Genomic DNA, 23875 nt, shown 5'->3' with positions numbered 1-23875 from the left:
AGAAGTACTACAGAATCTCATCCACTATTCATTCCCTTCCTGTCAAATGATAAGCTTAAAAGAAACTCATCTTTCTAAATTGATATGTTAAATACTTCCTTTCACTGACAATATCAAATGTTGGCAAGGATATGGAATAACTGGAATGCTCATATGTTGCTAGTGGGAATATAAAATAATAAACCACTTTGGAAAACAGTGTGGCAGTTCTTAGAAAGTTGAGATGCATTTATCATACAACATAGCAATTCCACTCTTAAGTATTTGCCCAAAAGAAAGAAATACATGTCTGCACAAACACTTGGACATGAATGTTCAGAGTAGCTTTTTTTATAATCACCCAAAACTAGAAACAATACAAATGTTCATCAACAGATGAATAGATGAATTATAGTATATCTATATAATTGAATATTACTCAGTATTAAAAAGGAACTACTGCTACACATAATTACACGATGACTCTCAGAAACATTATGCTAAGCAATAAGCAAAAGACCCAGAGTTCATACTTCATGAGTCCATTTATGTGAAACTTTGGAAAACACGAATCTAATCTATAGTAACAGCAAATAGATGAAACTTCCTTAGAGCCATGGGGGATGGTGATTAATAGGGAAGGCAGCAACACAGGGGAAATTTGGGACTGATAGAAATGTTCTCTATTTTTATTGTAATGATGGTAACATGAGTACATTTGTCAAAACTCATAAAACTGTACACTTGAGATGGGTGAATTTTATTATATGTAAATGATACCTCAATAAAGTTCATTTTTTAAATTTCCTTTTGCCACAAACATTTTCAGCTGTTTTCCCACACATACTTATCATTTTATCATGATATACTTTTCCTACATTTTCTTCCCTTTGTTGTCTTTATCATTGTCTCACTTTTGAAATAAAATTTTTCCCATTCATCTTAAGGTTAGGTCATTAATTTGAAATTATTTTCTTTTTGCTCTAAAAAGTAGGATATGATGGAGAGATCCTGGTGTAAAGAAAAGAGTTGTAGAGTGCTCAAATCTCAGCTTTACCGATTACTGGCTGTTAACTTGAGCATTAGTAAAACACCCTGAACCTCAGTTTCTTTATCTGTAAAATGGAAATTGTAATAACACCACCTCTTAAGGATGTAAGGCATGTAAAATTTTTGGCAGAGTAGGCATTCAGTAAATGTTCATCTTAGGGCTTCCCTGGTGGTGCAGTGGTTGACAGCCCGCCTGCCGATGCAGGGGACACGGGTTCTTGTCCCGGTCCGGGAAGATCCCACATGCTGCGGGGCGGCTGGGCCCGTGAGCCATGGCCACTGAGCCTGCGCGTCCGGAGCCTGTGCTCCACAACGGGAGAGGCCACAACAGTGAGAGGCCCGCGTACCGCAAAAAAAAAAAAAAAAAAAAAAAATGTACATCTCAGTTCAACAAACGATATTTTCATTTAAATTCTTTATCGTTTATATTATAAGCTAGACAGAGGAATTAACCTAAATAAAATTCAGTGAACTTATTTAAGTAGAATCACTACCCAATAGTGACTTAAGTGGGACTGAAGAAGTACATGAAAGCAATATCACTCAAAGCTGAATCTGTGAACAACCGCCCATCCATAAACTGTTACCAGTGTGAACAAGATAAGTATAGAAATTGAAAGTATTTAGAAAACTTTAGAGAAATTTGATATGACCCTGTATGATCTATATCAGTAAATGTGATTCAGAGTTTAAATCTTGTATAGGAGAAGGTTCTAGAGTAATTGCTCAGATTAAGGAGTTCGAGCCAAAATGTAAAGCGATAACATTTCTTCCTTCATCAAGAAAATCTTACTATGAAAAAAAGTCAGCCAAACTAAATAATGTGCTTAGTGACATAGTAAAAATTATGAATTACATAAAACCTAATGCATTCCATTTGAGAGTGTTCTCTTTATGTGATAATATGGAAGCTGATCACAAACAACTGTAATTGTATACTAGGTACAGTGATTATCTAGGAAAAAAGTTCTGTAGAGAATGTTTGGACGTTGAATAAATTCAGAGTTACTGATAAATAAGAAACCAGTTTGAACTCAACTTTTTAAAGATATGTATTAGACAGCCAGACTCGCCTATTTTTCTGAAATCTTTGTTATGTTAATAATCTTAATATTTCCAAATAAGGAAGAAATGTAACATGTTTTCCAGTAGCAGATGATTGAAAAGGCAAAATAAACATTAGAAGCATGGAAGAGCAATTTTCACAGATTGTTATGTCACGTTTCATAATTTAACAACAATTATCCATGCAGCAGGTAATGATTTTGATATTGCACATCTGCACAAAATGATTAACAAACACCTGACAGAATTGATAGAATGTTTAAAATTTTTATACTCCATCAAAAGAAGATTCATGCATAGGAAATTCATGGAACCATAAACTCATTCATTGAAATATAATTTAAATTTAATATAACTTTACAGGATAAATTGTTGGAACTGGCCACTGATGAAGCATTGACAATGAATTTTGAAAATACTATATCACTTGCTTTGTTTTTAAAAAACATTAAATATGAATATCTTCAGCTGGTGAAATTGCTTTAAAATCTCTTCCTCTGTTCCGATCAGCATACCTCTTTCAACTGGCTTTCTCTATTACAATGCTATTAAAACAAACATAGAAATAGTCTGGATATACATTATATGCTGTAAATAGTGTTATCATGAACCTGGACTGGATAAAGTAATGAGCAAGAAGCAAGTTGATCACAATAAAAATTTTTTTTTTTTTTTCCTGCGGGCCTCTCACTGTTGTGGCCTCTCCCATTGCTGAGCACAGGCTCCGGACGCGCAGGCTCAGCGGTCATGGCTCATGGGCCCAGCCGCTCCGCGGCATGTGGGACCTTCCCGGACCAGGGCACGAACCCGTGTCCCCTGCATCAGCAGGCGGACTCTCAACCACTGCGCCACCAGGGAAGCCCCTAAAAATTTTTAAATGGATATACATGATGTCCATAAAATGTACATATATAGGACATTGAATATAGAGATTTACTATATCCTTCATAAATGTTTTAATATAATTGTAGAATATAGTAATAGCAATCTCTGTATTAATCATCTATACATATACTTTCAATAAATAATGTAAATAGTTTTGGTAACTCTTTTCTCTCATTATTCTGTGTTATGTTTGTTCTGTTTATATTTACATAAAGACAGACATATAGGTCACTGAGACAGAATTGAAAGCCCAGAAACAAACCACTCATACAGTCAAATGATCTTTGACAACGGCGCCAACATTACACAATGGGGAAGAGATAGTCTTTTCAACAAACGGTGTTAGGAAAACTGGATATCCACATGCAAAAGAATGAAACTGGATCCTATCTTAAACCATACATACACACACATATGAAACCCTCAAAATAGATTAAAGACCTGAAACTATAAAATTTCTAGAAGGAAACATAGAGAGAAAGCTTCATGACATTGGTCTTGGCAATAATTTATTGGATATGACATCAAAAGCTCAGGCAAAAATAGCAAAAATAGACAAGTTCTGTTTACATTTATTAAAATGTAATTTAAAAATTTTTATATGTTCATCTGATTATATCTGTTGAACTACTTATTTTAAAAATAAGCTTATGATTTCAATGTCTTTTTGTTCTTTTTTCTTTTTTTTTTTTTTTTTTTTTTTTTGCAGTACGCGGGCCTCTCCCGTTGCGGAGCACAGGCTCTGGACGCGCAGGCTCAGCGGCCATGGCTCACAGGCCCAGCCACTCCTTGGCACGTGGGATCTTCCCAGACCGGGGCACGAACCTGTGTCCCCTGCATCGGCAGGCGGATTCTCAACCACTGCACCACCAGGGAAGCCCTGTTCATTTTTAATACAATCATTTTCATCAAAATTTTACAAAATCATTAGTGTATGATGATTTGGTAACTTAAGTTGGTCCTTCTTCACAGATAGTTTGAAACCTTTTTTTAGAGCATCTATACAGAATCTGGGAGTAAAGATAGTGCCTCATGCTGTATTTTTCTTTTCCTCAGTTTAAGTTTTAGGAGTGACCTTTGATTCTGAACTCTGTTGATGTTTCCCTAGGATAATGGGGAAAACCAACATGGAGGAATTCTGAGAAAAAAAGTGTGGTTTTACAAGGACATACTGTATAGCAGAGGGAACTCTGCTCAATATTATAGAACAACCTAAATGGGGAAAGAATTTGAAAAAGAATAGATACTTGTATATGTATAATTGAATCACTTTGCTGTATACCTGAAACTAACACAACATTGTTAATCAACCATACTCCAATATAAAATAAAAAGTTTAAAAAAAGAAGAGATAAAATAAACTGTTGGGAGACACACACACACACACACACACACACACACACACACACACACACACACACACACACACAGTGTAGTTTTAGCAAACTAAGGGTGGTCCAACAGAAAGTTTCCTGCTCTTAAGACTGTGCTGCCACCCTGTGGCCATTCTTCTTATGACCCCAAGCTAGAAGATGCATCCTCCGCTATTTATCTCCCTTTCCTCTCAACCCTAACACTTATCTAATCTTTCCCACCTAATTCTGTAGTGAACTTCATGAAGCCTACTGAACTCTCTGCTCTTCTTTATTTCATGCTTGCTTTTTTTCTTCAGTTTCTTTTTTGAAGTAGTTTGTTACTGCTACATGAATATGGACATCATTATTCAGTGTCAACCAAACTGCAATGAAAGCAATGAATTATATAATTAATTGGGCACAGTACATTCAAATAAAAGTAAAATATTTTAGCAATTACACATAAATTATTTTACTTTTTTCCACCCAAAGTGAAAGTCACCTTATATAAAGCAACTAGCAACACACAAGCCACCTTGGATATATCCCAAATTGGGATGCCAGAACATAGATTAGAAACAAATTTTAGTTTACAACTAAACTAAGTAAAGGTCTTTTAGAAACATATATCAGTGTAGAAGAATTTGGCCTTTATAAGCTTCTTTATTATCATTTCATATTACTTTTATATAGATAATATATATCATAACTCATCTGACTAAAGATGAAACATGGAAAGTTAACAAAGGAAGACAGAAGAAAGAAGTCTGTTTGGGAATCTAGATGTTTCTGCAACCCTTCTCCCTTCCTGTAAATGTCAACTCAGCAATAATAATTGTGAGCAGGAATCCCATGATCAAGGTCCTTTGTTTCTCTGTGATTAAATTCAGCTTTAAAAGTCATTCTGTGAGGGCTTCCCTGGTGGCGCAGTGGTTGAGAGTCCATCTGCCGATGCAGGAGACACGGGTTCGTGCCCCAGACCAGGAAGATCCCACATGCTGAGGAGCGGCTAGGCCCATGAGGCATGGCTGCTGAGCCTGCGCGTCTGGAGCCTGTGCTCCACAATGAGAGAGGCCAAAACAGTGAGAGGCCCGTGTACAGAAAAAAAAAAAAAAAAATCATTCTGTGCAACCTAAAGGAAGCTTTGCAAAGTCAGTCTCCTTTAGAGTTTTCAAAACTAACAGATGTAAAAAAAAAAAAAAACCAGTAGCTTAAAAAATGGTGGCTCATGCAAGAGAATGAAATTGGATTAAAGACTTACACGTAAAAGCTTAAACTGTAAAACTACTAGAAGAAAATATAGGGGAAAAGCTTCTTGACATTGATCTTGTTGATGATTTTTTGAATATGACACCAAAAGTGCAGGCCTCAAAAGTAAAAATAGACAAGTGGGACTGCATTAAACTAAAAAGCTGCTGCACAACAAAAGAAACTTAGGGTAACGTGGCATCCTCAGAATGGCAAGCAATATTTGCAAACAACATATTTGATATGGGGTTAATGTCCAAAATGTATAAGGAACTCATACAACTCAACAGCAAAAACAAAAACAAAACAATCTGACTTAAAAAAGGGCAAAGGACCTGAACAGACATTTCTCAAAAGACATACAAATGACCAACAGGTATATGAAAAGGTGCTCAAACATTATTAATCATCATGAAAATGCAAATCAAAACTACAATGAGATATCACCTCGCACTTGTTAGGATGGCTATTATCAAAATGACAAAAGATAACAAGTGTTGGCGAAGATGGGGAAAAGAGAATCATTGCGCATTGCTGGCAGGAATGTAATTTGGTACAGCCATTATGGAAAACAGTATAGTGGTTCCTCAAAAAATTAAAAATAGAACTGCCATATCATCCAGCAATCCCACTTCTGGGTATTTATCCAAAAGAATTGGAATCAGGATCTCAAAGAGATATCTGTACTCCCTTACTTGTTGCAGAATTATTCACAACAGTGATGATACGGAAACAACCTAAATATCTGTTGACAGATGAATGGCTAAAGAATGTGGTATATACATACAATGGAATATTATTGAGGCTTTAAAAAGGAAATCCTGCCATTTGCAACAACATGGATGAACCTGGAGGGCATTCTGTTAAGTGAAATGAACCAAATACAGAAAGACAAATACTGCATGATCTCTTACACGTATGAGGTGATTGAAATGTTAATTAGCTTTATTGTTATGATCATTTCACAACATACAAATACATCAAAAGATCAAGTTATACACGGTAAATATATACAATTTTATTTGTCAGCTACACCTCAATAGAGCTGTTTTAAAAACTGGCTGGCAGGACATGGAAGCAACCTAAGTGTCCATCAACAGACAAATGGATAGAGAAGATGTGGCACATATATACAATGGAATATTACTCAGCCATAAAAAGAAATGAAACTGAGTTATTTGTAATGAGGTGGATAGACCTGGAATCTGTCATACAGAGTGAAGTAAGTCAGAAAGACAAAAACAAATACCGTATGCTAACACATATATATGGAATCTAAAATTAAAAAAATTTTAAAAAAAATTAAAAAAAATTAAAAAAAATAAAAAATAAAAAAAATTAAATTAAATTAAAAAAAATTTTTAAAAATTAAAAAAAATTAAAAAAAAAATGTCATGAAGAGATTAGTGGTAGGAGGGAATAAAACACAGACCTACTAGAGCATGGACTTGAGGATATGGGGAGGGGGAAGGGTAAGCTGTGACGATGTGAGAGAGTGGCAGGGACATATACACACTACCAAATGTAAATTAGATAGCTAGTGGGAAGCTACAGCATAGCACAGGGAGTTCACCTCTGTACTTAGTGACCACCTAGAGGGGTGGGATAGGGAGGGTGGGAGGGAGGGTGACAAAAGAGGGAAGAGTTATGGGAACATATGTATATGTATAACTGATTCACTTTGTTGTAAAGGAGAAACTAACCCACTATTGTAAAACAGTTATACTCAAATAAAGATGTTAAAAAAAAAAAAAAAAAAAAAGAAATGAAACTGAGTTATTTGTAGTGAGGTGGATGGACCTGGAGTGTGTCATACAGAGTGAAATAAGTCAGAGGAGAAAAACAAATACCGTATGCTAACACATATATATATGGAATCTAAGAAAATAAAATGTCATGAAGAGCCTAGGGGTAGAATGGGAATAAAACACAGACCTACTAAAGCATGGCCTTGAGGATATGGGGAGGGGGAAGGGTAAGCTGTGACAAAGTGAGAGAGTGGCATGGACATATATACACTACCAAACGTAGGGGGGATAGCTAGTGGGAAGCAGCCTCATAGCACAGGGAGATCAGCTTGGTGCTTTGTGACCACCTAGAGGGGTGGGATAGGGAGGGTGGGAGGGAGGGAGACACAAGAGGAAGGAGATATGGGAACATATGTATATGTATAACTGATTCACTTTGTTGTAAAGCAGAAACTAACACACCATTGTAAAGCAATTATACTCCAATAAAGATGTTTAAAAAATAAATAAATAAAATTTAAAAAAATTAAAACTGGCTGCCTACTTGGGATTGCCTATCTCTAAAATTACCTTAAAATGCAATTGGTAAATATACTAGAGGATAGAGGCTCATTTTTAAGGTAATATTTTTAAGTGGAATATCATTTATTAAGGTCAAATAAAAGGTGAAATTTGAGGATCAACTTTTGGTTTTATATTTACCAGTTCACTGAGTTAGCAGGAGAAAATGGAGGCAAGAAGTAGGGACAGAAAGGCATGACCAGTGGCCAGTGGTGGGGAAGGAATGGCATGCAATAGAGTGAGCAAAAACCAAAGAAGGGAAATGTCACTGAAAATTAGCTAGCTGAGGAGGTCATGAATACACTTGAGACCCACACAAGGCACAAAGATCAACCTAAAATACTGACGCTAGAAGGAGCCTCTGAGAGGAGAAGGGAAAGGGCTGTTGCTATTGTGGAGACTGGAAGTTTGACTATGAGAAACACAACTGAGTGGTGATGCTGCTGCAGGAAGCCTTCTAGGTGCTTCCATCATCCCTGTTGGACTGTTTTTAGAGTAGTATATATGCTTAAGAACTCTGGGTGGCAGCTAGTGGAAATACCTAATAGTGATCACCACGCACTCCTGCAAGTGGGCTGAGGAAGAGGAGAGCGGGAATAAGGAGGGTGAACCCAGTGAATCGTGATTATCAACACATCGAGTGCCCTAGGGGACGGTGTGGAGGTGAAGGGGCGGGGGAAAGCATGCAGAAGGATGGGTGGCTCTTCCATCAGCCACAGAGGAAGGGCCACAGCTGATACAGGGGCAAAGCTTGTCTTTTTTTTTTTTTTGCAGTACGCGGGCCTCTCACCGCTGTGGCCTCTCCCGTTGCAGAGCACAGGCTCCGGACGCGCAGGCTCAGCGGCCATGGCTCACGGGCCCAGCCGCTCCGCGTCATGTGGGATCTTCCCGGACCCGGGCACGAACCCGTGTCCCCTGCATCGGCAGGCGGGACTCTCAACCACTGCGCCACCAGGGAAGCCCCAAAGCTTGTCTTAAACTGGAGGGAACCACACACATAATAGCAAGAGTCTCCCAGGGAATGCGCAAGACGAGGGAAACTGCTAGCAAGTAGTAACCCAGGTTTGGACAAAATAAAGAGCTCCCCCGCTCCGCCCCGCCCTGGCTTCAGGGATCGTGGGGCTATTAGTAGCAAGTGCCTCCCTTTGGGGAAGTCTAGTGTCTGCTCCTTTTGCAGGGGCCTCCCTCTCACAGAAGGGTGAGCCTCCCAAGGAGGGGCCCTGGCACCTCCACAGGTAACAGGACCAACAAATCTTGTCCACACCCCAAGCTTGGCACCTACTCTAGATCAGAACAAAGGTGCTGAGCTCAGAACTTGATTCTCGCAGCCAGAGGGAGAAAAAAACCCCAACACGTTCACTTAAACAGTAAGATATTACACTTCAATCCAGAATGGAATATGCATTCATGTATATTTTCATCTCTGGAACAGGTGGTTTGAAATGCAAATAAAGTAATAAGTGTCAGGGCCGTATCCTAGCAGTAGCTACTTTGCAAACGTTACCATGGCACCAATTCAACAGCGTTCTTAGAGGCAGCCACACCTCAGCAAGGTCTTTCTAACACAGGACAGCCAAGTTCAAAGGAACTGACAGACACAAGCTGCGAAAGAGTCCTGAACCGGTACAGGAGGTGAATTTTACAACACAATGGCCCGCGGAATCTACTTGAAACAGGGTATGGGACTTAAAGAGGGAAAAAAAGGGAATGGACCAACTCGTAGAACACCTGGAATGTGATCCAAGCCTGGAGACAAAATTATGGTAATTATAACTGCTAACATTTGTTTTTAGCTGCTAACAGATTGCACACAGATTGGGAAGGGCAAACTCCATTTTCCAATTACTCCAGTGCAAACTGTGCTTTACCAGAACTCACTAATCCTAGCTGAGTGAAAAGAAAGCAGATGGTTCTCATGTATGGATCATTTGCGTTAAACTAAGGAAGGCTGTCCTCTCACAGCCGTAGCCCAGGGGGCCACTCACAGGGAGTAGGTGCCAGGAGCTGGGTTCTGCAGCTTTCTACTTCCTACTGCAAGTAGATCTGCTTGACTGAGGGCAACATGCATTGCCCAAGCACACACAAAGCAGAAGGAAAAGGCCTAGGTGGTAGGGACACAGGATGGTGGGGAAACAAGTCTTAGCCAACCCGGCCTGTGAACCAATCAAGCCTCCTGAGGTAGTCCCTGGGCTAAACAGGACACGTCTCAGCCTGATTAGGAGAGAACGAAAGGTCAGATACCAAAAGTTAACAAGACAAGGCAGTCTGTTGTAAATGGCAAATTGATGATATAAACTACAAGTTCTGTAAGCGTTCACAGGAGGCAGGAATTCTTTCCTGCTTCCCCTTCAGATGAGGGTGATTAGAATCTTCTGAAAAAGTGAAGACTTGCCAATACGGAACCGCCGTGGGTTGACCCTAAAAAGCCATCAGCAAGAAGGAAACTCCAGAACTCCCATCATTACATACAAAAGCCACTAGTCCTCAAGATCTCCTTTAAGACAGAAATGATGCATCATTCACGGCTAAAATAGCCACAGGAGAGGGAGGCAAAGGAAGGCGTGCTTAGAAAAGCAATCAGGACTTTCCATACTGCCTTTATCTTGAAAACCCAAAGACTTCTCCTTCCCAGAAGGATAATTCTGGGGCTATTACACATAGTTATCTCTGCACACCCGACTCCATAAAGAAAAGTAAAGGCAGAAAGGGGCCTCTTGGTACTGCTTCCATAACATTTTAACCAAATCAATCTGTAAATTTCCTATGGGTGAGTTGACATTGTGATTTAAGTTGTAACCTGGATATCAGGTATGCCACCCAATGGCAGACTACATTCGGGGCATAATATTCTAAAGAAAGTGAGACTTTGGGCTTGGTTTCAGCCAGTTTTGATATTCAGAGAGATCCAGTTTCATGAGTAAGGATGACAGAGGAGCAAATCCAAGGAGAAAACAACACTCAAGATCAAGCAGGAGATGCTGTCGGCTTTAGGTGATCAGCCCACTGCCAAGGGTTAAGAAGGAAAGGAGTCCAGGATCCCATGGAAAATCTATGCAAGGTATAAGAAGCCTCAGGGCAGGAAAATATAGCACTAAGGAGCCAACTGAGGTAAACACCCAATTCTCTGGACTAAGTTGACATGTCAGAGATTAGATGAAATCTGGAATTTGATGGGTATGCGGTGCCCAGAGCTACTGAAGAGATATAAGCCATTAGGATAATGGTGACATGGGTAAAGTCATATCCCATCAGCAGCTGGACTGAAGCTCCTAAAATATTTTCTGCCCGGGACAGGATTAGCAAAGGAACTCTGCAGCTTTCAGCCTGGAGATCAGGCTGTATCAGATGCAAATACTGAGGTGATCTGGGTTGAGGAAGACAGAAGTTGATCAAAGAGCTTCCATATGAGAGGCTGTAATAAATACTTTTGAAGTGATAAATTAGATTTCGAAAAGTGAGAAATTAATTTTGTTGCAATGGTCAGTTTATCCCTTTAAAACTTTCTGCTTTATTCATTTTGCTGCCTGGACAAAGAGTTTAATGTACAAACCATACATATGAGAAGAAAATAACGGGGAATACTTGAACTCCTCTTTGATGGGAAGTCTTTTCTAAATACAGTAGTAAAAAATAAATCATAATGGTAATTAGACCACATAAAATGTAAAATTTGGCTCAATTAAAAATACCATCAGCATAATTAAAAGGCTCTATAAACCAGGTAAAATATTTGCAACAAATATGACAGTTAATGTTCTTGATACATAAGGAGTTACTGCAAAGCAATCAGAAAAACCTCAACACCCCCCAAAAAAATGCTAAGAGGTCATATATCTTTCACAGAAGAATAAATACTTCAGACCAATAAGCATGTAAAAAGGTATACTTTGTACCTTTTCACCAGGAATTGAAAAGGTACAAAGTATAACCGTAAAGAGATACCGATACTCACTTCTCAAATTGACAAAGGGCGTAATAAACTACACTGGGAGACAGCGACAAAATTGGTACATCATCCTAGGAAGCAGCCTGACAAAGCTTGATCTAATAATACAACTTTCAGTACTCTACATTAAAGAATTGGAGACACGAACGATTTATTTACAGAAATGTTCATCAAAGTCTTATTTATAATAATGATAAGGGGAAAGAACCTGTTACAGTTTTGTGATAAAATAGCCATGAACATTGTATTTTTTGAAGAAAAACCTCATGACATAATACGTACAAAGTGAAAAAACCAAGTATACAACATGGTTTAATTATGTTGCATGGCAAACATCCACAGCAAAAAGACTGGGGGGAATAGACCTGTTAACAGCGATGGGAATGTACACTGATACAAAGAGGTATGAGGGTTTTTTTAATGCATCAGCATTTTAAAAATATCCTACAAAAGAAACACGTGATACTTGTAAAATAAAAAGTTACTTTAAAATTGTTTCTAAAACTATATTATAATGCTCTTGGCTGCTGCTTAGGAACAATGATACTGAAGGGATACTTTTGTAAAGGAAAAATCATTACTTAAAATCTTAACTTTGGGGTCTTAACGTCCAAGAAACTATTTACTTGGAATATCCTGAAGAATCATCTTTGCTTTCCAGAATAGTAAAGTTTCCAAAATGCTCTCATAAGACCCACCCACTGGAAATAAAACTCTCAAATGTCAGTGAATGAGGGTACACAACCCAAAGAATACTCAAGTGGCACTTCTCTAAGAAGTCTTGACCATTAAGCAAAATAGAACCTAAGATTCTATTCCCCAAAAGAAAACCACCTCCAACTTATTGCCAGAGATTTGAAGAAATGGCTGATTTTACATGCAAGCACACTCAAAACCTCCGCACAATATATTAGATACTTTCATATTCAGAATAGAATCGAAGGAAGAATATTATGAACAAAATGCAAAACCCCTGCTTATTTCTCTGTACTGTCATAAACCAGAATCATGATAACCTGGAGGATTTCTACTGATACTACTGAGAGCTAATATGTATCGAGTCCTTAATATGTGTCAGGCACATAATAAAGCATTTTATATTCATTCCATCATCCAACCCTCGACATAATCTTGTGAGATAGGTTCTATTCTTATCCTCCTTTTACAGGGAAGGAAGCTGCGGCTCCCAGACATTCTATAACTTGCCAAAAGTCACGAAGCTGGTAAGCAGCAGAGCCTAGATTTGAAACGAGACAGTCTGTTTCTAGAACTTGCACTGTTAACCCATTTGCTCTACTGCCTCAGAATCGATGGAATAGGTAAAAGTGTATTGTGCCTTCCTTTTTTGTCTCCTACCCAGGATCTGTCTAATCCTCAGAATTAGAATCCTGAACTTTCTAATCTATGGCTATAAATAAATCACTATCTTTTAGAATCAAAGATGCTCCATAGTTGCTAGGCTAATTCCTTTAAAGAAAAGTATGGCTCAATAGATTAATGCATTGTCTTTCATTTTCCCTGCATTGGTTTTATATGTAAGTTCTCTTCCTTGTTTAGGGTTGCGCCTAGAAGACAATAAAACCAGTAATGGAGCCCTTATATGAGGAATACCTAGCCAATCGTGGAACCATAGTAAAACCTTATTACTGGCTGAGATTCTCTCTCGATTGCTCTAATTGTCCTTACCGTATTCGGATGGGTGAAGAAGCAAGAGTTCCCTACACAGAATTTTATCAGATTTTGGATTCCCTTATGGACCCACATATCCTCAAACAAAACACCTCACATTCTATGAACTAAAAACTTCTTCTGGAAGCCTGGTGCAAAAGGGCCACGCTAGCAGTTTCACTGGGAATGATACCCATCCGGAATCAATGTTATTTGAGATGAATGGTTACTTTGACTCTGCCATACACAATAACGACGGCATCAGGCCAGCAACTCCCCCTTGCAATGAAGCTAACCACTGCTGCATCAGCAAAATGTATAATTCCCTGGTAATGTATCCAGACGTCACTCTTAGTATTTACTTTTCTCAGCTCTATCATACTGAGGCTGAATTTCCTGCCTCGGCGTGGAACCGCGAAGCTCTGCGGAGCCTGGCCAGTTTATGGCCGCAGGTCACTTTGAGCCCAATAAGTGGTGGGATTTGGCATTCTCTCCTCAACAACTTTGTGAGTGGTATGTTGGGAGTGACTGTTTTCCAGCCCGTTTTAACCGGGAGAGCACTGGCAGACAGGCACAATGCATAGGAAATCAATGCCATACCAGGGGTGAAACCCTATTTCACCAATATTCTTGCCCAGGCAAAAGAGAATCAGAACATAAAAGCTCAGGCAGCTTTAGAGGGCTACCACTTAAACAATGTCTTTCCCAGACAGCTTTTCAAGTGACAAGTGGACAACTGCAACCCAATCTGACCCTAGACCCCAGGGTTCCTGTCATTTTCGTACTGGTTCCTTTCAGAAACCTACCACCAATCCATGTAGGACAAAACCTACATAAACCCAGGAATATCGTAAAGCACTTAAATATGCCTCAAATATCATTCCAGGAAACCAATGATCTCAGAATGCCTCCCATTGTAATGCCAGTGGAGAGAGTAGAAATCACGGAACAGTTTGCTAGTAGCAAAGAGGCAGATGAAAAGAAGAAGAAGAAAGGGAAAAATTAAAATTGGCATTCCTGCAGCAAGAGACCAACCTACTACCAGAGGACTTGATTAGATAGGCAACAGAAACCTGGAAACTTTCTCTCTTAGGTCTGATCCAAGATGGAGATGAACTGATACACTAAAAGCAAAACCTGAATTATTTATTATCTCAACTATTATAAAGCAACACTGTTTTTAACATAATCCACAGTGTTTCCATAAGCAACTTGATCTCTCTCCTGTATTTTAGAAGTGACGGTATCGGGCTTCCCTGGTGGCGCAGTGGTTGAGAGTCCGCCTGCCGATGCAGGGGACACGGGTTCGTGCCCCGGTCCGGGAAGATCCCACATGCCGCGGAGCAACCAAGCCCGTGAGCCATGGCCGCTGAGCCTGCGCGTCCGGAGCCTGTGCTCCGCAACGGGAGAGGCCACAACAGTGAGAGGCCTGAGTACTGAAAAAAAAAAAAGTGACGGTATCAAAATGGAGCCATTAGTAACTTGCTAATATTCTTATGTGGATAAGAAAATGTCATTACTCTACACTACCCATATCATCTTTCGACTGAAGAAGCCCATGGACTAAATAGCTTCCTAAATTGGTTTCGGTATAAAAATTACCCGCAAAATTGGAAAACAGCCTGAGTTACTGACATTAAGCGCTGCCTGCAAAGGCAAATCAATGATTTTCCATTAATTGTTAACCGTGGACAGATTTTAGGCAGCTCTTTTTTTTTTTTTTCTAAAATGGTTCAAAATAGTTTGTGTGGAGAAAAGCTCCTTTTGCTAATTGATTATACATAGCTGCCAAAATTGATTTTTGAAACCAGCCACCCGCTCAGTTTGATATTTCCCTCTTGAGCAGATAATAGAGGCAGGATAATACATGAAAGTCTCCAAAACGCCTTCCATCACACACCACATAAAATCCAAGCCTCTCTTACGAGCTTTTAAGTTTCCTCCTCTACCTTCCTGTTGCTCTGTCTTATCAGCAAGAGTGTAGGTTCCGGTAGATAAAGCATTGTCTCTCTCTCTCTCCTCTTTGGTTTTCCCTTAGGGCCTGGCACAGTAGGCAGGCAAAACGTGGCTAGCAAGACTGTGAATCTACATCTCAATACCTTTACCACTCGCCACTCCCCAACATTCCTTTTCCATTCCAGCCAAGTGCCTGCTTAATCATACAGCAGTGAACATCTTTTTTTGTTAGGATCCATTCCCGCATTTTCTGATATAGCTTCCCAATGCATAATTTGTTTTACTTCCCTTTTTTTTTCTGATCCCTTTCTCTTTTACCAGTGCACATCTATATCGTCTCTTAAAATCTTGTTCAAAACACACTTCTAAGAACCACTCCTTGACTAACCCTTTGAGCATGTACATTAAAGCACCTTGTTTACGTTTAACTGTTTGCTGCCTCACTTCCCTCTTAGAAATATGTAAAAATGCATTACAAGAAAAATGTGCATTCATCTGTAACTTGCTACTAAATATTTTCTTAATATGTGTAAAAATGAATGCTAAGCTTATAAGATAGTTTTGCCATTAGAAGAAAAAACTTAAAGCACGTAATACTCCATGCGGAAGGAGCAGGAGGAGGAGGAGGGAGAGGAGGAAGTGGGGGCAGGGGGAGAAAAGAAAAATGTTTAGAATAGAAATTTCTATTGTGATTAAAATAAACATGAATAAAATTTTAAGAGGAATTTCTATTGTTAACCTGAAATTTTTAATAGATTTATTAGAATATAATTATATTGTGGGTATACAGTAATTATTATTTAAAGAGGTACTGTTGAAGTTTATTATTGGATCATGAAATCACGTGTCTACAACTTGGGATGTAGAGTTTTTTTAAAAAAAGACCCTAAGATGACAAAATCAGGATCTCTGATCATCGTAAAAGTAGACAGATCCAGGTGGGTGACTCAGCTAATAGCGTCAGCAAGTCGGAGGGGCCTGGGGAGACAGCTTGGAAACTTCTTGCCTTGTGGGCTCCTCAAAAAAAATAAAAATAAAAAGTACATCCAATTAGTTAATATGAGATGTGTCTCCAAAGTGGTCCAAAAGACCACAGTATCAACCAGGACACAAAGGATCCAGTTAGAAACATAGTGTGAAACATAGTGACGAATTTGTATTTCAAATGTAAGCCTGGATATCAGCAGGTATATAACAAAGGGGGAAATGTTGCCAAAACAATAGGAAAGAAAAGTGTTTTTGACAGTTAAATTTTTGTACTGGTTAGATAAGACTGGGGCTAGGAAGAAGAATGTTACTGATAGATCATGAGTCCAGGCCAATAAAGTCAAGCTTTAGACAAGAGACTGTTAAGAGAGCATAAAGATATACGACCCTAGGCAAGTAGTCTCTATTCCCTCATCTGTAAAACAAGAGATATGAGCTAGCTCATCTTTAAGGTTCCCTTGAGCTCTTTTTGCTCTAAGATGGCACATATCAAAGCAATAGTTCCATGGAGTGAGCTCTTACCGTGCAACGATCAGGTCTTCCTGCTCACCATGCAACGGATTCTTGTTTGTGTCAAGCTGGCCCAGGGATTTAGGGAAGAGTAGAAATTGGAATGCTCCACCTTTCCTCAGCAAACTGGCAATGGTGATAGCAAAGAATTATAACTGCCACCACACATATGGTAATTCCAATAAGGAAAATACAAGCCAATAAATTAAAGGAGCTAGTGGTGTGCTGATCTAAAAAAGGCAGGGGAGTAAGTCCCAAGAAGCTGATGAGAGTCTGGGGGAGGGGAACATTTCCTTGGTGAATCAAACATCGTGCAGGGTTAGGGTCTCACCGTTGTAGGCTCCACCACATACTTAGTCATTATAGAGAAAATGGATTTATAAATCAGGGGCAGACCAGATTAACAAAACTCCCAAGATTTACATATAAAAGCAGAAAGCTAATTGATTTCCAGTGAGACTTACAACTGGATATGAAACCAGATGTTCAAGTTGTCCAGCCTATACAGTCTCTCCATGTAGATAAGCTACATGAAAAGCCAAACTATAACAAGAAGGTTGCTCTGTGGATTAGAGGAGTTCATAATGTGATTCTAATGTTTAGTGCTGTCAGACTCTGTTTACCAGGGACAGACATCCGCCACTTGGAATGAAACGATGAGATATGCACAAGGGCACCTGCCCCCTGGACAGTGTTTAGGTGGGCCAAGGCTGTGAGAAAAAACATAAACCCCTATAACCATTTCCTATCATAACTAGTATTGATTTTCTATAGATGTTAATATTTCATCAAGCTACAATCTAATCCTGGTAGCCTGGGAGCAAATCTTATCTCTTTAAAATGATATTAGATATCTTTTCTTGATTCATAGTGCATGCAATCCAAAAAGTTTAACACCAACAATGGAATGTTATTTATCTTGTTTCCAAGGGTTTTAAGGAAAGCCAAACAGTAACCTATACTAATTAAAAATAATATTATTACTACTTAACATTTAGTGAGAGCTATATGTCAGGCATTTTTCTAAGTACTTAAATTATTAACTCATTTAATCCTCCCAATAATTCTAGGACATAGTTATAATTATAGTACCTATTTTACAAATAAGGAAAGCTTAAGTAATTGCTCAAATAGTAAAGGCTGACCTAAGAGTCAAACCTAGAAGGTCTAGCTCCAGAACCCATGTTCTTAATCACAATGCTTTAATGCCTCTCAAGATAATAATAATGTGGACTCACTATAAAGGCTGGAAAAATCAATATCTATTTAGTACCAGTCCTGTGGCTTTTTTGTGATCCTGCTCAAACTAGTGTACCAATGAGCATCCTCTAGATTCTGGAAGCTGGGTGGGCTGGGGTGGAGAACTTAAGTAGGTTCTAGACCCCAGAGTTTTGGTACTTTCCCCACCCCCATTTCTTGTTACCCAGGACCTCAAAACAAACATAAGTTCTGAGATTGCCTTACCTTGGATGTCCTTAACTCTCAGGGATATACCAAATCAGAGGTCTTAGGATTGGGAACATTGCTTTGTTACCCTATTTAAATAATTAAGTAGAACTGGTTCCTTAAAAAACAGAAACCAAAAAAAATGATCCAACAATTCCACTTCTGGGTATAAACCCAAAAGAATTGAAAATTGGGTCTCAAAAAAATATATATACACACATATTCAAAGCAGCAATATTCACACTAGTCAAAAGGTGGAAGTAACCCAATTGTCCACTGATGGATGAATGGGTAAAGTGTGGCATATTCATACAATGTAATATTATTCAGCCTTAAAAAGGAAGGAAATTCTGACACATGCTACAACATAGATGAATCTTGAGGACATCAAGCTAAGTGAAATCAGCCAGTCACAAAAAGACAAATACTGTATTATTCCACTTACATAGGGTACCTAGAGTCATCAAATTTAGCATCTCAGAAAGTAAAATGGTGGTTGCCAGGGGCTGGGATGAGGGTGGAATGAAGCATTATTGTTTAATGGATACAGAGTCTCAGTATTGCAAGACAAAAAGAGGTCTGGAGATGGATGGTGGTGATGGTTGTACAACAGTGGAATGTACTTAGTACTACTTAACTGTATACTTTAAAATGGTTAAGATAGTAAATTGTATATTATGTGTATTTTGCCACAGTTTTTAAAAAATTAAGTGGAATTACTAATTGACACCTACTGATCTCTCCATACACACACACACACACACACACACACACACACACACACACACACAGAGAGAAAAAAAAAAAGGTCATCTTTTGTGGCGGACTAAATATCAGGTAACAAGCTCTATGTCTAGTCTCAAAATACAGAGGTAAGGTGTGGAAGGCTCACAGGAATATCTGAAAACCAAATATATTTTTAAAAAAATCTTTATAGGGCTTCCCTGGTGGCGCAGTGGTTGAGAATCCGCCTGCCAATGCAGGAGACACAGGTTCGTGCCCGGGTCCAGGAAGATCCCACATGCCGCGGAGCGGCTGGGCCCAAGAGCCATGGCCGCTGAGCCTGCGAATCGGGAGCCTGTGCTCCGCGACGGGAGAGGCCACAACAGTGAGAGGCCCGCGTACCACAAAAAAACCCAAAAAACAAAATAAAAAATCTTTATAATAAGTTTTTAAAGTTCACAATTTATAGTTCATTTCAAGCTATTGTGTGGGTTTATTTAGACTCTTGGTACTTAGCTATATCCTTATTTTTAGCAAAAGGTAAGTAGCAGAATTGGGAATTAAGAGACTTACTGAAAGTAGACATAATTCCCATACAAATCTGCCACGTGCTAGTTGAGCATCATTGGCTGAGTTACACAACCTCCCTGAGCCTTAGTTTCCTCATCCGTAATATGGGAACACTAATTCCTAGGCCCTAGATTAAATAAAATAAGTAAAGAGCTTATTTACCAAGTGTCTAAAACACAGTAAACACTCATTAAGTGGCTGTTATTATTCATAAAATATTAACAGAATAAGGATAGACAGTAGAAAGGGATAGAAAATGTAGGATCTTTCAAAGTTTATCAACCCTATAAGTCTGAGATAGCTACTTTCTATTGGAAGTAAAGATATGTTACTAGAACTTGTGATAATCAGGTTGGGGGGAAGAAGAAAAATATGTTGATTTTAATATTTTGCTTAAATAGTTAATAGTAGCAATGAGAAAAGCAGTATGTCTGTGGTCATGGAAGATATTAAAATAATTGTACGAAATATTTTGTGGAACTTCTTGCCAATAAATTGGCAATCTAGATGAAATGCATGATTTACTAAGAAAAATATAAATTCTAAAATTGACTCAAAAGGAGAAAAACAACCAAACAAGTCAATAACCACAGAATATAAAGATGATCAAAGATCCACCTCTAAAAATCTGAGCAAGCCCAGATAATTTTGTAAGCACATTCTATAACTTTCAAAGAAAAAACAGCATGGTAATCTTCTATTATTCAAACTATTTATTCCAAAGCATAGAAAAAATGGTAATCTTCTCAATTCATCTCACAAAGCTAGACTAATCCTAATATCAAAACTGGATAAAGATAACACAAAGAAATGAAACTGTGGACCAATCTTATACATATCGATTCTGAAATCGTGTAAACAAAATATAAACTAACCAAATCTAAGAAGTAATTAAAATAGTCCAATAGAGTTTATTCTAGAAATGTAGGAATGATTTAGTGCAGAAAAAATATAATTCATCACATTCACAAATTAAAAGATCCAAATCTATAAGATTTTAGCATTAGATCCCCCCAAAAAGCATTTGATAATTTCAGCAGTCATTCCTAAAAATCATAAAGAAATAGGAAATAAAAACTGGTAAAATACCAAAGTCATTTCCATTAAAATAGAAACAAAGAAGAGAAGCCTACTATCCAATTTTTCAACAATGTTTTTGAGCATCTAGCTAATGCAACAAGATATGAAAAATAAATAAATGTAATATAAATATTGGAAAAGATGTAAATTATCATTACCTCAAATACTATGATTTATATTGTGACAATAAATGTAGCTTTAAAACAACAGTTAGCATTAATAAGAGATCCCAAGAATGGGAAAGAATACAGAATAAGTAAATTTTTAAACCCATAGTTTTCCTTTATATTATCATAAACAGGTAAAAAATTTTTAAATAGAAAGACTCCCGGGCTTCCCTGGTGGCACAGTGGTTGAGAGTCTGCCTGCCAATGCAGGGGACACGGGTTCGTGCCCCTGTCCGGGAAGATCCCACATACCGCGGAGTGGCTGGGCCCGTGAGCCATGGCCGCTGAGCCTGCGCATTCGAAGCCTGTGCTCCGCAACGGGAGAGGCCACAACAGTGAGAGGCCCGCATACCACACACACAAAAAAAAAATCTGAAAAGAGAGATCTATTACAGGATAGTTTCATTAAAATCCTTTCTAACTAAAAAGATCCTTCACTCCTTGCATCATCACAGAAAATCAGAAAGAGGTACATATTACCATTGCAGCATTAACCTTGAGAAAATTCAGATTCTGCATTACTTTAGTAACCAAACCAGGTTACTCGCACAATAAATAAAATGTCTTGAAACTATATGGATCCTTTATTTCAGGGATAAGCATTCATTTGAAAACTTAAAATAGGGAAAATAATACTACTTAAAATGAGTTAAAGGGCTTCCCTGGTGGCGCAGTGGTTGAGAATCCGCCTGCCGATGCAGGAGACACGGGTTCGTGCCCCGGTCCGGGAGGATCCCACATGCCGCGGAGCAACTAAGCCCGTGAGCCATGGCCGCTGGGCCTGCGCGTCCGGAGCCTGTGCTCCGCAACGGGAGAGGCCACAACAGTGAGAGGCCCGCATACCGCAAAAAAAAAAAAAAAAAAAAAAAAAAAAAAAATGAGTTAAGTGCCATGATCAACATAAAAATTTGGAATTTGCAAGAAAGTAGAAGAATGTATATTTTCTAGTTAAAAGATTATTAAGGACTGGTTGCTTCACACACACACACACACACACACACACACACAGAAATTTCCCTAAAGGTTTATATAGAGTTAACTATTAGCTAATGAGGGTAGGGAGATAATTAATGTATCCATTAAAAAAAAGCTCTATCTCTAAATATGATTCCAAAATTAACTTGTCAGGTTAATTCATTGGATGTAAAGGTGTTGAGTACCCACTGGGCACTAGGTACTTATCATTATGAGACAATAAAAAATACTGCATTGGAAAAGGACATTTTTAACATGATTACATCTCAAATGTAATATGCTTTATGTGGCTAAGAAGTAATTAATTATATTTAACACATTCAACATACAGAGCAAAATTCTGAGCAATCAAAACAATTATACACTTGAACAACTTGATTTTTAAAATTCCACTCACTATTCCCTTAAGTTAATTTCTACTCTGGTGCTCTTTCCCAGTTCTAAAAAAAGAGAATAAAGAAATTTCCTAAATAAGCCCTAATACAACAGAACAGAAGTGTAAGAGAAGAGATGTATTATCTCTTGAGTCCTTGTTTCCATTTGTTCTCAAATGTGCTTCTAATGTTCAATTTTCTCTTCAAAGAAAATCTTGATTTAGACGAACAAAAAGTATAACCATCTTTAGCGTTTAAACAAGTATATTGTTTAGCTCTTACTAGAGTTAGCAAAAGATTGCAACTGAGAAAAAATATTAAAACAAATCTTTATTCTAAGTTATATAATGCCATTCACCATAGTAATGATCTGATACTTTGGTATACGACTTTTTAAAATAAATATTACCAACAGGTAGAAAATTTTCCTTTGCTGTCTTAAGACAGCCCTTGGGGGAGTTTTTAGCAGTGTGTTTGCTCGTAACTTGAGTGTTGACTTAAATAAATGTCACTTCTATCACTTAAATGATATCCTTATAGAAGGGTAATTTAATTGGGAAAAGAAAAATGCCATGTTGCTTCTTCCTCCCAAGAAAAAAGGATGCATTCCATTCCTGAAGGGTCTCTAGCTATCTACCTATCTATCTATCTATGTATACGTATATACATATTGATATAGATACAGATATATATACACATATGTATGTATATATGTCCAACAAAGGCTTGACTTTGAGATCTCTCTTCCTCTTCTTTCTGATTCATTATTCTCAGTGTGACCCTCAAACTCTACTGCCTATCACATTTATTCATTCATTCATCAATGAATAATTGAGTACGTGAATGTATTGAGTACCTTCTGCATGCTTAGCTTTATGTCAGATGTAAAGGAAGATACAATATATACGTATAACTGAATCACTTTGCTGTACAACAGAAACTAACATGGCATTGTAAATCAACTATACTTCAATTTTTAAAAAAAGAAAAGAAATATAAGACAGTCTCTGCCCTCTAGAATCTATCTCTTCCAGCAGCAAGACAAAACACAATATTATCATTAAGTAATTTATAAGACTAGTGCCAAAATCAATGGTACAGATAACATGCAATTTATATTTATGCAAAATTTTAGAGTTTCAAACACTTTCTTGTATTTAATCCTCAGAACAATCTTGTTAAGTACACATTATTAGCCCCACTTTTGCAATGAGAAACCTGACGTTCAGAATTTTAAGTGGTGTGCCTCCGTCAATAGATTATGAGTGGAAGGAAGAGTCAAGACACAAGCCAGGGTTTTCTGATTCTAAGCCCAGTTCTCTTTTCAATTACAGCACCGGAAACCAAGGACTGAGGTACTTAGGGCAGCAGCCGGCCTTCTGCTAGAGGTGAAATTAAACTAAACCTGCCAAACGTCCAAATTAATTTTATTCTGCAGATATTTGTATTTCAGTGTTACACACACAATCCAACTACCATTTCCTCAGTTTTAATGCTTTTTACCTGCTCAGTAAGAGCTTTGCTCTCATAAATGTAGATGTCAAATACAACAAAAAGCTGGCCTAGCGGGATCGTATAAATC

General features: G+C 38.1%; 2 protein-coding genes across 3 annotated transcripts in view; one reads left to right on the top strand and one right to left on the bottom strand.

The window, feature by feature from the left end:
• Nucleotides 1-23875, bottom strand: part of RGL1 (ral guanine nucleotide dissociation stimulator like 1) — a 281220-nt gene that overhangs the window by 256586 nt on the left and 759 nt on the right. The window lies entirely within an intron of this gene.
• On the top strand, nucleotides 13425-14511 carry APOBEC4 (apolipoprotein B mRNA editing enzyme catalytic polypeptide like 4). The gene is given in 3 exon segments (XM_059074885.1): nucleotides 13425-13572; nucleotides 13575-14216; nucleotides 14219-14511. Coding segments are annotated over 3 exon segments (1083 nt in total).

Source organism: Kogia breviceps, chromosome 1, assembly GCF_026419965.1.
Source record: "Kogia breviceps isolate mKogBre1 chromosome 1, mKogBre1 haplotype 1, whole genome shotgun sequence".
Classification (NCBI taxonomy): domain Eukaryota; kingdom Metazoa; phylum Chordata; class Mammalia; order Artiodactyla; family Physeteridae; genus Kogia; species Kogia breviceps.
This window is presented reverse-complemented; position numbering and strand designations above follow the sequence as displayed.